The sequence below is a fragment of the Astyanax mexicanus genome, chromosome 18, assembly GCF_023375975.1.
Source record: "Astyanax mexicanus isolate ESR-SI-001 chromosome 18, AstMex3_surface, whole genome shotgun sequence".
In the NCBI taxonomy this organism is placed as follows: domain Eukaryota; kingdom Metazoa; phylum Chordata; class Actinopteri; order Characiformes; family Acestrorhamphidae; genus Astyanax; species Astyanax mexicanus.
Genome location: NC_064425.1, coordinates 22,925,499 through 22,942,029, shown reverse-complemented (window position 1 = coordinate 22,942,029; position 16,531 = coordinate 22,925,499). Strand labels below are relative to the sequence as shown.

The 16,531-nt window shown below is 38.3% G+C and overlaps 1 protein-coding gene across 1 annotated transcript in view; it reads left to right on the top strand.

Annotated features, from left to right (window-relative positions):
- The window catches only part of gbe1b (glucan (1,4-alpha-), branching enzyme 1b), a 193,432-nt gene that overhangs the window by 39,161 nt on the left and 137,740 nt on the right, over positions 1–16,531 (top strand). Inside the window, exons 4-5 of the mRNA XM_007236705.4 lie at positions 4,363–4,488; positions 5,738–5,873. Coding sequence (XP_007236767.3) covers positions 4,363–4,488; positions 5,738–5,873 — 262 coding nt within the window. The remainder of the gene's footprint in view (positions 1–4,362; positions 4,489–5,737; positions 5,874–16,531) is intronic.

Here is a 16,531-nt window from a genome sequence, read left to right as displayed (position 1 = left end):
CACTGCTGAGCCGAGCTGCTGTGTCTGTTAGCATTGCAGCTCTAACCTTGCTGAGTCTCTAGGTTTTAGTATTGTGACTTTGTGGAGAGGTAGGGAACTGGTGCTGATCAATTAACTAACTACATGTGACATTTGTCTATTCTGTCAAATATGGCCTTCACGTTACTTAGAAAAAGTCTAATAAAGTTTGTAGGTACTTGATAAACCCAAGTTGAACCTGAAATCAATGCTATTCTTTGTGAGATTGTCTTACTTTTACTGCAGTACTAGCCTTTACTCTTTTGGGAGGGCTTCACATTAGCTGTTGAAGATTGTATTCAGCCAAAAGAGCATTAGAGCATTAGTGAAGTGGGGTACTAACATTGGATCACTAGTTCTGGATCACAGACACCACTTCATCTCATCCCAAAGGTACTTACCTGCTCTATTCACACATCCTGCAGTTTTACTTTTCCACAGCCCAGTGCTAGGGGCTCATGTTGAACTGCTCCAGAGCGTCCCATTTCGTATTGGCAGCGCTTTTCTGTGAGGATTATTCAAGCCGTGTTGTGTGCAGCAGAACGCTTGAGTCAGCGATGGGTGCACTTCGAGGTAACTGAATTCCAAATTCAGGGGTGCAAAGGGTTATTCTTTTGATACGGGATGAATAAACTTTGTATTTTGAAGAGAAGTTAAAGTTAAGGCATACCTGAAACTTGACCATCTCTAGATGCTCTTGTATTTCTGTAAACTTGAACCGGGCCAGAGTTGTTTTTGTCTCCTAGAGAGAGTTCACTGTGTATGTGAACATGTCTGTGGTACCCACGTTGCTGGAAGACATGGTGCAGAGATACAGCAGGGGGTCCAGGATATGCTTTGATATCTGATGAATTGCACTGCTTGACTCCCAGAGGTTACAAACAACCAGCACTGAAATTTAACCTGCTTCAGCACTATAACAAGTCTTCTTATCCCTCCCTCCCTCCCAACTTTGGTCTCATTAGTAGATTTACGTTTTTATGATAAACACATAGACAGAGCTGCCATAACAGAAAACTCATTGCATTACCGACAAGCAGCAACAGAGGGAGCTCTTGAGGCTGTGCCATATCGAAACTGGAGGCAGAGCGAGGCAAAGCGAAGCAGAGTGAGGTAGAGGTCCTCAGGGAACGCACACACCAAGCTAAAAATTAAACAAAATTATTGAAATCTACTGACTACTGTTATACAAAGATCTCATTGCTTTGGGAAAACTTAGCTTATTTTTTTAACTGTTATCTTTCTTATTTTGCAACCATTTGATCTTAAATGTAAATTTCAAGTCTTTCAAGCTGTAGTGAGTAGTGGTGGCTCAGTGGTTAGTGCACAGGCATGTTAAAGCTATTAACCCTCACTGCTCCCCAAGTGAATAAAGTATTTAACATAATGGTGGTTATGGGTATTCCCTTAATGTCACTTTTGGTTGTATAAATGACATGAGATGTTGTTTTTATTCTGCTTTTTTTTTCTTAATTTAGCTATGCCAATAATCCCACCCACTCACTCATATGTGAAGTTAATCACCGCCTCTTTCCATAACTTTGCCGAGTAGCAAACGCGCTACGGCGCGCTCGGAGGAAAGCGCAGCGGCTCTGCTTCGATCCATCAGCTCACCTTATGAGTGATGTGGAGAGAGAGGGCCATCTACTCATCCAGAAAGAGCAAGGCCAAATTTGCTCTCTCGGGGCTCTGGCAGCTTTTGGTAAACTGCATGGGAATGGGAATTTGAAGAACATTTACAGTAGTAAAGAACCTTTACATCAAACGCAAGATTTTATTAAAGACCTAAACCTTTCAAAAGGTTCTTCATGCTCCAATCTTACAATACAAACATCCCCCCACCACAACACCCCTCAAACACCAAAGCGTATTGGCCCTAATGTGTGTAAGTGGGTATACCATTATTTATTTATTTTTGTTTATTTAAAGTCAGGCTTCCTTGTTCCATTTTGTGTTTAAGTGCACAACATCATTCTGAATGTTAGCGTGCCTATAAATAACTTCCATTGCAGCCTTGAAGATCAAATCATTTTAAAACCAGAGATCTGTCTGCTGCGCATTAGCTAACATCCTCTTTAAGGTGTGGGTCAGATCTCGCTTCCGCTAGGAAGAAAATACTGAGAGTTGAGTGAATGCAGTGATGTGCTTTTTTTTTGTGGGTGATTTTGATCATAAAGCAGGGTCAGGGAAAAATATCTTCCTTAAATATAATTCATAATCTCTACTCACCTTGAAATGTCAGCGCTTCAGAGGATCCGATTATATACACACCCACACATAAGCAAATTTCCTTCCTCTCTCTTCACTGCTTTACACAGACCTGCCTGGCCTGCCAGGACTCACAGAATGAGAACTGGTGTTAGTATACAGTCAATATGTGCAGACAGAACTGTGAAATATATTTATATACATAAGCGGTACATACTGGCTGTGCTGTGCAACATCTATATTCCACTGAATCTCTGTTGGTGGATTTCTAGTTCCAGACATAATTGTTTGTGATGCTCCAGGCTGCAGAAGCTGATTTTCTGAAGGACACAGAGTGATAATAGATCATTCTTTCCTTGGTAGAGTGTTGAGGGGTGAATTATATGATCCAAATATTTAACCCCCCTACCTTTTAAAACTTACCAAAAAGCAACCTGTGCTTTTTTTGTGCTTCCGTTTCTAAATGACATAGTAGATATTGTAATCGAACAAGGCTAAAAACAACTTAAAATTGGCAATGGTGGTCACTTAAACCACTATCAATTCATTAATAATTTGCAATTAATGGGTATTAATTGGTATTAATTGGTTTTATGCAGAATCCATAATATATGTGGGTTTATGAGTCTCTATAGTGAGAATGTAAAAGTTGTACAGAAAACCTGCTTAAATTCTCTGTTAAGCATTTTTGGGTTCCAGCATTATAAAAAAATAAAATAAATAAAATCAGTATTTTACAATTTCTACATTTTCTTTCCACTGTATCATTAATAAAATACTCACAATATACGTAAGTTGTTTAACCAATGGAAAGAACCCTTTCAGCAAGTAATGTAGTTTTGGCACTATAAGGCGCACCTGATTATAAGGCACACTTTCAGTAAATGTCTCTTTTTTTGGTCTATTTTCATACATAAAGTCCACTGGATTATAAAAGCATTTAATGCCACACTAGTAACTAGTATAAGGAACAGGAGTGTCGCCATGTTTTCCTTCTAAATTAGCAGGTTTGGCCACTGGGCGGCGAGACAGGTAAAGCTAAGCTAAGTTAAGTTAAGTACACAGAATTGTTAAAATTCTTAAAAAAAAACAAAAAAAAAAACATTTTAGACGAGTCAAACGAGCAATGAATGTAAATCTACACAGATTTCTCTACTAAAAACTGTCTATTTGGGTGAGTAAAGCACTTCTGTTTATTTACTATAAGCTTAGATTTACACTAAAGCTGGAGCATTAACATTAGCCTCAAACTGCTAGCATTTAGCGGCTAATGCCAATAAACAGCACTACACTGAGGAACCCTGACAATACTCACCACTGAACGCAGTTGCGCAGTTAGCAGCTAAAGCTAAAGCTTCTGGAGAACTAAACTGAAACTCTTTTATAACGCTATATTTCAGCAGAGTAGCTTTACTACTTTTTATAACCTGACTGGTAAAATTCACACATAAGGATTAAAGGGTTTTAAGTGTGCCTTATCGTGCAAAACATACCGTAATCAAAGACCAAATATTGACTTTAAAAATATACTATTATATATATAATATTGTATATTATATTTTCAGTAAATATAATTTACTGAAAATCTCTTTTAGTTGTGACCATATTGCAAACTACACACTAGTACTATAAGATATACAGTACATACTAGTCTTATTACTGTGGGTTTGATAAAGCTATGCCTACAGAACTCTTTGAAACTTTATGATTTCCTTTATCTTGTGATTCCACTCGTCTATTTTTTTGTTTAATTAAGTAATCTACTATATCCTGAATTTTCCTGTTATCTTTATTTGTTTTGACTGATTTGTTTTTTTCTTTATTTGCTGTTTTTGGTATTTTTAATATATTAACTGTTTCTGGTTCTTAAATATTAGAATTGGATGGTGTGTGCATGCCTGTATAGAATATGGCTCAGGCAGAAGGGCAAAAGACCCCCGTTGTATAAAATTGCCTCCTCTGTGTGCAAGAGCTCTCTCCCTCCACTGTTCCCAATTTCTCTCTCTCTCTCTCTCTCTCTCTCTCTCTCTCTCTCTGGCTCAGTGTTTGTCCTGAATGCCCTTCACCCATACCTGCTTCACGTGTACGTCCTGACTGTCCTTGTTGTAACATTGCATCGTTTATCTCCCTCACCAGGTGGTGGTTCACACCAAAGAAGGTGAGCGGTTATACCGGATTTCACCTTGGGCAACGTATGTGAACAAGGTCAGCACGGCTGTTGTGTATGATTGGGTGCTCTGGGACCCTCCTCAGCCGTATGTGGTAAGTGACTGGGTGTTGCTTGTGCTCAGTGTGTTGCAGCTCGCAAAGTGATGGTTTGGCCAAAATAAATAAGTCCTTATCCCAAAAATACCATATAATCAAAAGCTTTTCCACCTGTGCTTATAAATGATTTATGAAAAAAGTCACTTATGATCAGCTTTTATAGGGAGGCAGTTAATTGTCTTTGACATCCATTTGTTCAAGCTATGCTTAAATAGCAGAAAGTTTAAAGTATGCTACCTGTTCATAAGGTAGTGTGTTACATGTGACATCAATCTTAATGAAAATCTTTATATAGGCTGGCAATACAATATTTACAATACAATACAATATCTCATTTTAATTTCTGATATATTAATATGTTAATACATACATAATATTTATATATATATATATATATATATATATATATATATATATATATATATATATACAGAGATCACTTCAGTTTCTAAATCAGTTTCTCTGATTTTGCTATTTATAGGTATATGTTTGAGTAAAATATTAAGCAAAATGTACATTCTTGTTTTCTTCTATAAACTACTGACAATATTTCTCCCAAATTCCAAATAAAAGTAGCATTTATTTGCAAAAAAATTGAGAAATGGCTGAAATAACAAAAAAGATGCAGAGCTCTCAGACCTCAAATAATACAAAGAAAACAAGTTCATGTATATTCAGTTTTAGGAGTTCAGAAATCAATATTTGGTGGAATAACCCTGATTTTTAACCACAGTTTTCATGCATCTTGGCATGTTCTCATCCACCAGTCTTGCATACTGTTTTTGGATAACTTTATGCCACTCCTGTGCAAAAATTCAAGCAGTTTAGTCTGGTTTGATGGCTTGCGATCATCCATCTTCCTCTTGATTATATTCCAGAGGTTTTTAATTTGGTAAAATCAATGAAACTCATCATTTTTAGTGGTCTCAGTTTTTTTTTCCAAAGTTGTGTATATGTGATATAGTCTAATGTAACTTTAACCTGGTTAGATTTGTGTCATGGTTTATTATTGTGTTAGAAAATGTGAATTAAATAAACAAAAAAAATAACATTTAGTAAATAATCACATTTAAAATGTATTTATTGTTATTATTAATTCTGTTTGTTATTTAAACTCCATGTGAATCTGAGTCCTCAGGGGCTACTGTATGAATTGGCTCCCTGCTCCAGTATGAAACTCTATGATACAGTTTTTTAAAAAAGATGAATGAGCTACACAGGGAGTCTCTTCCTTTTCCTGTTTCAGCACAAGCATCCTCGCCCACGGAAGCCCCGCAGCCTACGGATCTACGAGTCTCACGTTGGCATCGCATCACCAGAGGGCAAAGTGGCATCTTACAGCAACTTCACACACAATGTACTGCCTCGAATAAAAGACCTCGGTGAGACATTTCTCAGTTAACACTGAATATTAATGAGGCCATATGGTTTCCCTATATATATATATACAGACTTAAATTCCTTCCTCTCTAATATGTAATTAGTAATAACATATTTGTTTTATACTAGGTGAGTGAATTAATTTCTGAATTTTAACTCTTTTCCATGTCTTTGATATATTGAGGTGAAACTGAAACGAACTCTTAAGCTATTAAAAACTGAAAATTAATTGAGTGTCACTGTGACTGTGCAGTTTAATATGTAATTAATAGGAATAGACATTTCAAGGCTGGTTACTAGTTCTGCTGTGTTCTGATATTCACTCTACTGAGCTGAGTAATGTGCTCTCAATAGGGGTATTCAGTTTGTTCCGTTAAAAATATGTATTCCTTTTCCACCAATAGACACATTAGTTTTACACATTCTACAACTGTAAGAGTTGAGGAGAAGAGGGTTTTATACTACACTGGCTTTAATAAGGTTCTGCAGAGGTCAGAATTGCCATCTAGCGGCTGAGTTAGAAACTGAAGCAGCTTGTGAACTTTTGCACATGTCATCTGGCAATTGCATATTTGGGTTAAAAATCGGCAAGTACCGATACATAGCTGCTTGTGCGTTTACTGTGTTAAAAAATGCTATGTGGGAGTGCCCTGGGTTACTGGAAAACTCAGGGTTTCTCAGTGTAGCACTGTAGCGCTGTGTTTGAGGAAAATGTTTTTTTTTTTTTTTTTTTTTTTAAGAATTACTGTTTTGTATTATTAGCTTAGCTTTACTTAACTTAGTTACCTCCTGTATCTAAGTTAGACTGTTTAAGGTTAGTTACTAGGTCTGCTGTGTTCATATACACAATGCACTGAGCTGAGTAATTTGCTCTTAAGAGGGGTATCCAGTTTGTGGTGTTAAAAGTCTCCATTCCTCCTCTACCAAAAAAAACATTTACTTTTACACATTCTACACATGTAAGAGTCAGAGAGAACAGGGATTTATTTCTACACTGGCTTTTAAAAAGATTCTGCAGAGGTCAGAATTACCATCTAGCGGTTGATTTAGGAACTGCAGCATCATGCAGCACTGCAACAACTAGCAAAATATGGATCATACAGTATGTGTCATCTGCCAATTGCATATTTGGGTTAAAAATCATCCAGTACCAATACATAGCTGCTTGTGCTTTTACTGTATCAAAACATGCTATGTGGGACTAACCGCAAGTTAAAAGTACCCTGAGTTACCTGAACACTTAGGGTTCCTCAGTGTAGCGCTGTAGAGCTGTGTTTTTATTATTATTTATTTTTAAGAATGACTGTTTTATTTACTTAGCTTAGCTTTACTCAACTTTATTTATCTCCTGTATCTAAGTTAGTTTAAGGTTGGTTGCTTGTTCTGCTGTGTAATGATACTTACTGTACTGAGCTGCGTAATGTACTCTCAGTAGGGGTATCCAGTTTATGGTGTTAAAACTTTTTATTCCTCCCCCACCGATGAATCCATTAGTTTTACACATTCTACAAATGTAAGAGGGATTTAATTCTACACTGGCTTTGATGAGGTTCTGCAGTGGTGAGAATTGCCATCTAGTGGTTGAATTAGGAACTGCAGCATCTTACAACTAGCAAAATATGGATCGTACAGTATGTATGTATCCATATCATACATAGCTTCTAGATCTTTCCATCTCTAGTCATTGTTGATCAGGATAAAAATCTATTTAATTGGATAAAACTACTTTTTTTTTTTTTTTTTACTTTTAAGCATTAAAGGAATAGAGTGACTTTCTTGAAATAGCATTTCCTTTACTTCCGTTACATTTTTTTTTTTTTTAATAGGGAAACTGTGTTGCATTTTTATACATGCAGTGAGCTTGGTGCTCTCTACACCCCCTCAAAAGATGAGGCCCAAACTGTCAACTCGGAGAACTCTGAAGTTTCTTTTTTTTTTTCTTTCACTTTTACATTCCTTGTTAGTTTAGAAAGAAATCTCTCTCCTTCCCCACCCGACACAATGCCGGGAAGGTTGTTTTCCATCTGCCAGTGTTTCTCCATCAGCCCGGCCCTGAATGGCAGTGGTGCTTAACCTGGCAAACCTGACGTGCGGAGGATGAGCCGCTGTCACCTGCATTAGAAGTGTGGAGGAGCTGCTCACAGTGCGCTCTCTCAGCTCTCTGCACTCAGACACTTCTGCAGGCCCTCCTGCAGGTCAACCCCCTGTTTCCAGCCTGCCGCTGGCATGTAAAGTGGTCATTAGTGTCTTTTCTGTGTGTTAGAGCTTGCATGTAGAATTGCTTGTGTGCGTGAGAGTGAGAAAGGCTGAGCGAGAGTGGTATGACTGCTTACAAGCACATGTCGTCTGCGGGAGAAAGGTCTGATGGCGTGCTGGGGTGGTTTGGCAGATAAAGTGCAATTTTTGGATTCTCAGTCTGTTATGCTGATGGATTTTTTGGTTTGTTTTTCTTCAAAACTGCCTTTCCTGTGTTTTTAATTTGCAGTATTTTCCCTTTCTTAATGTTAAGAGTATACGTGTGAGGAATCCAAAAAAAAAAAAAAAAAAAAAAAAAACCTTTTTATCTTCATACTTTTTTATACAACCCCCAGATCAGGAAAAAGTTGGGGGAGTATTTGACAATTAACCCAAGATATTTGTTTAGTCTGGTTAAAACCCCTTAACATTTTCTGTCAATTTTCTGCCTAATATTATACACCTAAATTTTGAAGATTTCTATTCAAGCATTACATTAGAAAGTTTCATGTTTGATAATAAACCTTACTACAAATTCTAATTGCAATTCTAATAGAAATAAAAAAAAATCAGTATTTTCCTGAATACAAATCAACTAGTTCATGGCCTCCAAATGTTTTGATTCACTATGTTTGTCTAGTTTTTATGTCTATTTTCAAACCTGCAGAATTTGGATTGATTCCTGTTACTGATCTGAAATTATTCAGTAAAATAGAGAGAAAACAGGCAGTTTCTCCAAGTGTCCTGTAGGAGATTTCAAAGCCCTCAAAGTTTTCAGAATGTAAATACATTTATCACATTGATGTGATTTCAGTCAGGTGACCCCAAAAAACATGATTTGGTACAAAGCAGTATACAAAACCACAAAAGTCAGAGAAGCAAAGAAGAAGCAAAGCTGGACATAGGATCTCTAGTTGTTGAAGAAACAAGTGAAGGAAAAATAGTAGTAAAAGTTCCTTAAAGAAAAATTGGAGGAGATTTACCCCTCTGTAGTGCATAATAATTAAATCATTAAAAGATCAGGAGGAATTTCAGTGCGAGTCAAAGCCTAACTCATGATCTCTGATCCCTCAGACAACTCTGCATCAACAACTGTTAATCAACAATAGCTGATGGAATTACATGGAGGAGGCATTATTTTTGCAAGTCACATAATATATTTTATTTTTTAACAAGACAATTTAAAAGCACATGCTGCCCAACCACGCGCTGTCTCACGTCAGAGATCCAGACCAATCGAGAGCTAAGTCAGCACTTTAGATCCAGCCGAGCAATCAACACCCGAGGAAAACAGCAAAACAACGATAATCGGGCATTTAAATGGCCTTTTAAAAGGCAAATAACAGCGTTTTTCTGCGATTTAAAGCGTGAATTCAGCTATAACTGTAAATATCTGCGCAAAACTGAGGTGGACTGTGATTCGACAGGCTGTCTGCCGCTGAATTTACAGTCTTGTGCCCAGCCATGTGAAGGCCATATGATAATCTCTTGTTTATGCTCGCTCCCTCCCCCTCGTGCTTCTCACGCCGCAGCAGCAGCCTGTCACTCACTCAGACACAGAGACAGCGCTGTTCACTCAGAACATTACAACACTGTGTATCTACTTCTTATGTCAAAAATCAAAGCAGTTTGCAGTTTTCACTTGTCACCAGTGGAGAGTGTGTGGGGAATTTTGACACGAAAATTGTGACCATGACAACGCTATAGTGTTGCACAACTTAAGACGCGTTTGTTAGAAGAATAGGCAAAACAACATCTGAAACATTTTGCTTTACTTGGGACATAATGTATTAACTGTTGTGAGAAGAAATGGCAACGTTACAAAGTGGTACGTTTATGTTCTGTGTTTTATTTATTTACTTTTTTCATTTTCTCCCAATTTAGCTAGGCCAATTGTCCAGCTCATTCAGCTGCTAGTCAGGTGATGCCACAACACTAGCACATGCCATCTCCGACACATGTGAAGTCAGGCTCCACCCCTTTTTTTTAACTGCTGCTGATGCAGCATTGCGGAGTAGCATCACACAGCACGCTCGGAGGAAAGCGCAGCGACTTGGTTCTGATACATCAGCTCACAGACACCTTATGCTGATTGACATCATCTTTTGTAGTGATGTGAGGAGAGAGCACCGTCTTCCCACCCAGAGAGAGCAAAGCCAATTGTGCTCTTTTAGGGCTCTGGCAGCTGGTGGCAAGCTGCATGACCGGGATTCGAACCAGTGTTTTCTCGATCATAGACTAAAAAAAAAAAATCAGCCAGTGAAACATTCTCATTTCCGAAAGTTGCGTCGAAACTTTCCTCCATTCACAGTGTCACATGCACTGGGAATATATCAGTGAAGACATTACTACCCACAGTGGACAGCACAGTGGGTGGTAATAATTGGGACTTGCAGCATCTGGCCAGAACTGTCCATGCCAACAGACAATGCAGAAACCCCACATGCATATCCTGCAGGTGAGATTAGCGTTCTTTAGCTTCAGTGGGATATGGCAAAAGTCATGGGACAAGATACTAGTTGCTGTTCCATGCTCTAAAGTCAGTCTAAAGTTTCTTCATCAAGCTGAATACACAAAGCAGCACAAATACACTGTTTAGCCCTTATTACATTACCTGGTCATCCTGCAGTGATATGTTTCTATTTTTGTTTCTTCAGACAGTAGCTTCTTGTTTAAGACACAGTGTGATGGAACACTCACTTTGATTTGACAGTTCCAAACACTGCAGAGTCTCATAGGCACTCTTTCACACAGGCTGAGGTTTAAACAAACGCTTTCTAAAGTCAGAAATCTCTCGCTAGAGACACAGCACAAACAATTAAGACATTAAAAGGCCCTAAATCACGACATATCTGAGCATTTTTACACCCCTAGTTAATATAGCTCTGGCAAAAGTGGAAAAGTGGAAAAAATGCTGCTTTGCCGCTTTGAGAATAAACACAACAATTAACAGAAGTATCAGCAGACACGTCTGTTTAAGTCTGATTCATCTTTTGAAATGTTTTCAGAAGGGACACAATTATTTGAATTTTAGGCCTTTCTAAATCTTAATTGTTTGCACTGTGTCTCTGGTGAGAGATTTCTGACTTTAGAAAATGTTTAGTTAAACCTCAGCCTCAGAGTAAAAAAAAAAAGTGGGCCTTCGAGACTGTAGTGTAAGAAAACTGTTTCATCGAACTTCCAACTTTCATAACACTCTACCCATCTTAAGTCCTTATAGACTTTTATCTAAATATATTCAGCTCTGGAAAAAAATAAGAGACCACTTAAAATGATGAGTTTCTTTTGATTTTACCAAATTAAAAACGTCTGGAATATAATCAAGAGAAAGATGGATTATCACAATCATCACAATCATCAAACCAAGCTAAACTGCTTGAATTTTGCACCAGGAGTGTCATAAAGTTATCCAAAAGCAGTATGTAAGACTGGTGGAGGAGAATCAAGACTGTGATTTAAGAAACAGGGTTATTCCATCAAGTATTAATTTTTGAACTCTTAAAACTTTATAATTATGAACTTGTTTTCTTTGCATTATTTAAGGTCTGGAAAGCTCTGCATGCTTTAAATTACAATTTTTTTTTTGGAATTTGGGAGAAATGTTGTCTATAGTTTATAGAATAAAACAGCAATGTTTATTTTACTCAAACATATACCTATAAATAGCAAAATCAGAGAAACTGATTCAGAAACTGTAGTTTCTTAATTTTTTTTACAGAGCTCTATACTTTGTCTTTGTCAGTCATCTCCAGCCACTTATGACCAGGCTCTAATCTCTATGAATGGGGAGAGACTGGAAACTGGATACTTTCTTTTCCAAAAACGGTTTAAGTTAAATCACTGATCAAATCTAATAACTCATGAACAGGCTTGATAAGGCTACTGCGCTTGCGTAGACGCCACATTAAGTGGAGCTTTCTCCAATAGCATGCTGTTCCTCCTCTACTCTCGGCACAACCAGCAAACTTATTGGCTTTTTTAGGGAAAGAGCAAAACTTCATCTGTAAACAGACGCCAGTGTTGACCGTTATGAGAAATCTCATTTATATTTAAATCACTGGCTGATCTCCACGTTAATAACGGCTCTGTAGGGAAAGTAAAATACGACATGAATTTGACAAAAAACAACAAAAAGCAATATTCGACCCTTTAATTGGGCTTAGAAATGGCCTTTTAAGAGGATTAAAAGCATGATTTCGGCTGGAACTGGAAATATCTGTGCAAAACTGTGCTGAGGCTTTGTAGGGAAAGTAAAATACAACATGAATTTGACTGATTTGTGTCTTTTGGTTATTCTAAATAGACGGTTTGTGTGTATCACCTACACACACACACAGACACACACACATACACTTAGCGAGAAAATATGAGGGAGATAGAGAGAACACAGAAAGTCACAGGATTAATTACGCTTATTAACTATTTTTGACAGACTGAATCCAATCAGAGAAAATTCTGTTTACACTTATATTAAGATATTAAGATCATTCTCTGATTACTTCTGATTATAAAATCCAAATCATATCTGATCACCAAGTCCTGGCAATCAATAGGGGGTTGTTATATGGTTTATTTGTGGTTTCAATAAACAGTAGGTTGCTCTTGTATCCTAAGTAACTGCTAGACAATTGTTTTCATTATTGTTGGCCGGATGCTATTCGGTGCGGTTGCTGTGGGGTTTTAGGTGGCTGCTTGGGTATTGCATAGTGGTTACTGTATGAGTGGTACACTCGTTGCAAGAAAGTGGTTCATTAAAGGAGAACTCCAGTGTGAAATTGGCTTTTAGTGTTGTAAAACATGATAAAGAGTAATAAACTTTGTTGAGTAGCCCACCTCAGCTTTCTGAGATCCAGTATTTTGTGCACTTTACCCAAACTGGCTTTTAGAATGGATGATACGGGGCATGCCTAACACCTGCAGATAAATAATTTTTTACATTGTTATCCAGGCTCAAAGTAGCTCCACACTTCATTGGTAGAATCTAGAGAGCCCTGACATGTTAAACAAGGCATTTAGAACTTTAAAAAATGCACAAGAAGTTTATAAAAAGGTAAAATTAAATGCATAAATTACAGCTGTTGCTGAAAATATCTGCTTACTGTTGATTTTAGAATGCAAAGAACCAACAACAAATCACATAAACATTGCTCAAAAAGTTTATTATTATTATTCGTGCTCGGCGGTTGACTTATTGTGAATTAAATTTAAGATGGCGGCGCCCAGAGATTTACCTACGCTATGGGATGTGAACAGTGGCTTTTAACAAACTTCTTGTGCAGTTTTAAAGTTCTGAATGCCTCATTTTAAATGCCAGGGCTCTCTGGATTCCACCAATGAGGTGTGGAGCTACTTTAATTCTGAATTACGGTGGAAAAGCAACTTATCTGCAGGCGCAAAGCATACCCCATATCTTCTATTCTAAAAACCCGTTTGGGCAAAGTTCACAAATTACTGGATCTGCGAGAGAACGGAGGTGGAATATTCAACAAAGGTAAGTACTTTTTATCACATTTTAATACAGCCAAAGTCCATTTTACACCGGAATTCTCCTTTAAGTCATGCCAGGGAGGTTTCATTTAGAACTCTAGAATTTTCCCTTGGGGATCAATAAAGTATCTGTCTGTCTATCTATCTGTCTGTCTGTCTGTCGTTATAATATAAATTATGAACCTTCACTCAATTTAAAGGGTTCATTACTAAATTTAAGGTTCAGATCTCTTTCAAATTGTAGATTATTTACGGAACCTAAAGTGGATCTTCTGTGGCATCACTTTGAAAGATCCATTCAAAGCTTCTTTAGTCCCAGACTGGCACTTACTGTACCGGCAGTCTTTGCAGAGTTACCCGCTCTCTGACTGCTTCTCAGTATTTCCTGAGAAAAACTGTAAAAAAGATGATGGTGACTTCCAGAAGTGCTGTACATAGACTTGCGTGTGTGTGAGAGAGGGAGAAAGCGCGAGAGAGAAAGAGAGCTCGAGAAGTGGAGAAGGAGGCAGGGAGGGAGAGAGAGAGAGCTTATGTACAACCGTGAGCCGAGCGAAGCTTCTTCAGAGCCCGTAGAGCTGTCACACCTCATCACGAAACAGAAAGAAAGAAAAAAAAACTTCTAACTTTGTGAGAAGCGGTGAAGAATCTCTGTAAATAAATAAATAATCCACTCTCCTCTCCAAAAAAACAATAGCGAGCCGAGCGAGCTCCCTCAGAGTGCTTCTTCCTCTCAAACTCCTCTTCGCTAAGGCCTGTCAACATTCGGCCGCGGAGCGCGAGTGTTTCTGACCCGGCGAGTCATCACGTGCGCGCCTGCGTCCCAGCGGCCGCAGCCTGTCTGCAGGATGCGGGGCCTCATGGCAGCAGCGAAAGAGCTGCCCTCTTTTCTCCTGAAGCTCTGGAAGCTCACCTGTCAGGCGTGGAGCGGTTCGAACAGGGACGGCGGCTTGTCGGGGTTGCGAGAGGATGATGGGGTTACTGGATGTTTGTTGTGAAAGAAAGAGGAGTAACGAGTTGCCAGAGCCACTCGCAGGGATCGAGGGCACAGATGTGGTGTCGGAAGAGTGGCGCGTCTGTTTTCAAGCAAATATTAAACATATCACTGTCAAAGGCTTTTTTTTGTTTTGTTTGTGCTGTCAATTTTAGCACAGTAATAATCTAAATAAAACAAAGAAAATTTAACATGTACATTTTTCCAATTTCTTCCTGTAACTCACTCTTTTTTAACATGTCAGAGATGATTATTTAGTGATGTAAACACTGTCGGTTCTGAGTTTTAGAAGGTACAGTAGATTGCTTTTTATTTATTAAGTTGAAATATGGATTAAATCTAATAACTAACTCTCAATATCTTACAGTTTTCCTGTAGTTCTATTTTTTTTTTTTAGCCTGATGATGTATCAGCAAGATTATTAAGCAATGTACTGGAAATTAGGGGCTCCTAGTGGCTAAGTGCTGCTACTATGATTGCTAGAGAGATTGCTAGTTCGAATCCTGTTCATGCAGCTTGCCATCAGCTGACGGAGACCAGAGATAGCACAAACAGCCTTGCGTCTGTGAGCTGATGTATCGGAACCGAGTCGCTGCACTTTACTTCGAGCAAGCTGTGATGCTACACGGCAGTGCTGCATCAGCATTAGTATCAGAGGAGGCATGTGCTAGTCTTTACCCTCCTGGTGGTGGGCCATCACTAGTTACAGGGTATAGAGTCCTAATAAATGTGGGCCCTTATGAGTAATGCTGCTGCACCAAGCCTTTATGAAAATCTGGAAATCTAAGCTTTAAATACTGTAAATAATCAGAGAAAAATCTGTGTAGATTAACATCCAGCGCTCGTTTGACTTCAAAAGAAAATTTGTTTTTTTTTTGTTTGTTTTTTTAGAATTACAGTTTTGTTTACTTACCTTAGCTTTACTTTAGTTACCCCACCACCACAAACAGCAGCAAGACCTGCTGCATTAGAACGAAAAAAAAGGTGACACCCCTGTTTCTTCCTGGTGTCGCATAATGTGCCTTATAATCCGGTGCGCTTTATGTATGAACATTGAGAACACAGAAAATATAGATTCATTGATAGTGTGCCTAATAACCTGGTGCGCCTTTTATTGCAAAAAATGCGGTAAGTAAAAAATTACTTCTAAAAATACTGTATACAACAAAACTGGTTTCAGAACAACACGTCCACAAACCACATTGGTAAACAGTTATCTGTTGCTGCACAGTTCATCATCCCCACTCTTCCACAGCATCGATAAAAACAAACCACAGTGCATGTGAGCACATGGGTGCTTGGCCCACTCAATACCCTTCAAATACCCTTCAGACTGCATACAAGGGAATTACATGGACTCCTAGCTGAGGAAGCCGTGTGGAGCTTTTGTTGATGTTCGCTAGGCTCGGTAAGAGGCAGCTGTAGAGCAGAGTAGAAGGTCATGCTAATGAAGCAGGTTAGAATGTTACTGTGATATATGAGCCATTCACTGGGTGAAGATAATTGAGCCCCCCTTTAGTAATTTAATTTCCCCCCTTGTCTAATTGATTCTACTACTGGTCTTGCTTGTCTGTTCATATTATAGGTGTACAGAAATGAACTAGCTCAACTTGTGTTGTGAATCATTTGTGTTGACCATTGTTTTAGGGCTTCAACATGTTTTAGTTTCTTACACCAGTACTAGGAGTAAGTAAAATTCAGATTAATGTTCGTATCAGAGGGTTCTATTTGCTAGGTGTCTCACAATCTTACACCTCGCCAACAGTCTTAGTCGTTTAAATAGCAACAGTGCTTGTGAATATATTTACATTAATGGGCGTATTGCTATCTTGGCAATGGAAAACAGGTGCGCCACTGGCTGAAATCAACCTATGCAGATGTCAGCAGTAAAGAACGTTCATTGCTATCTAGCAAGTGAATTATCAACATAGGTGTGTGCCCAACTCG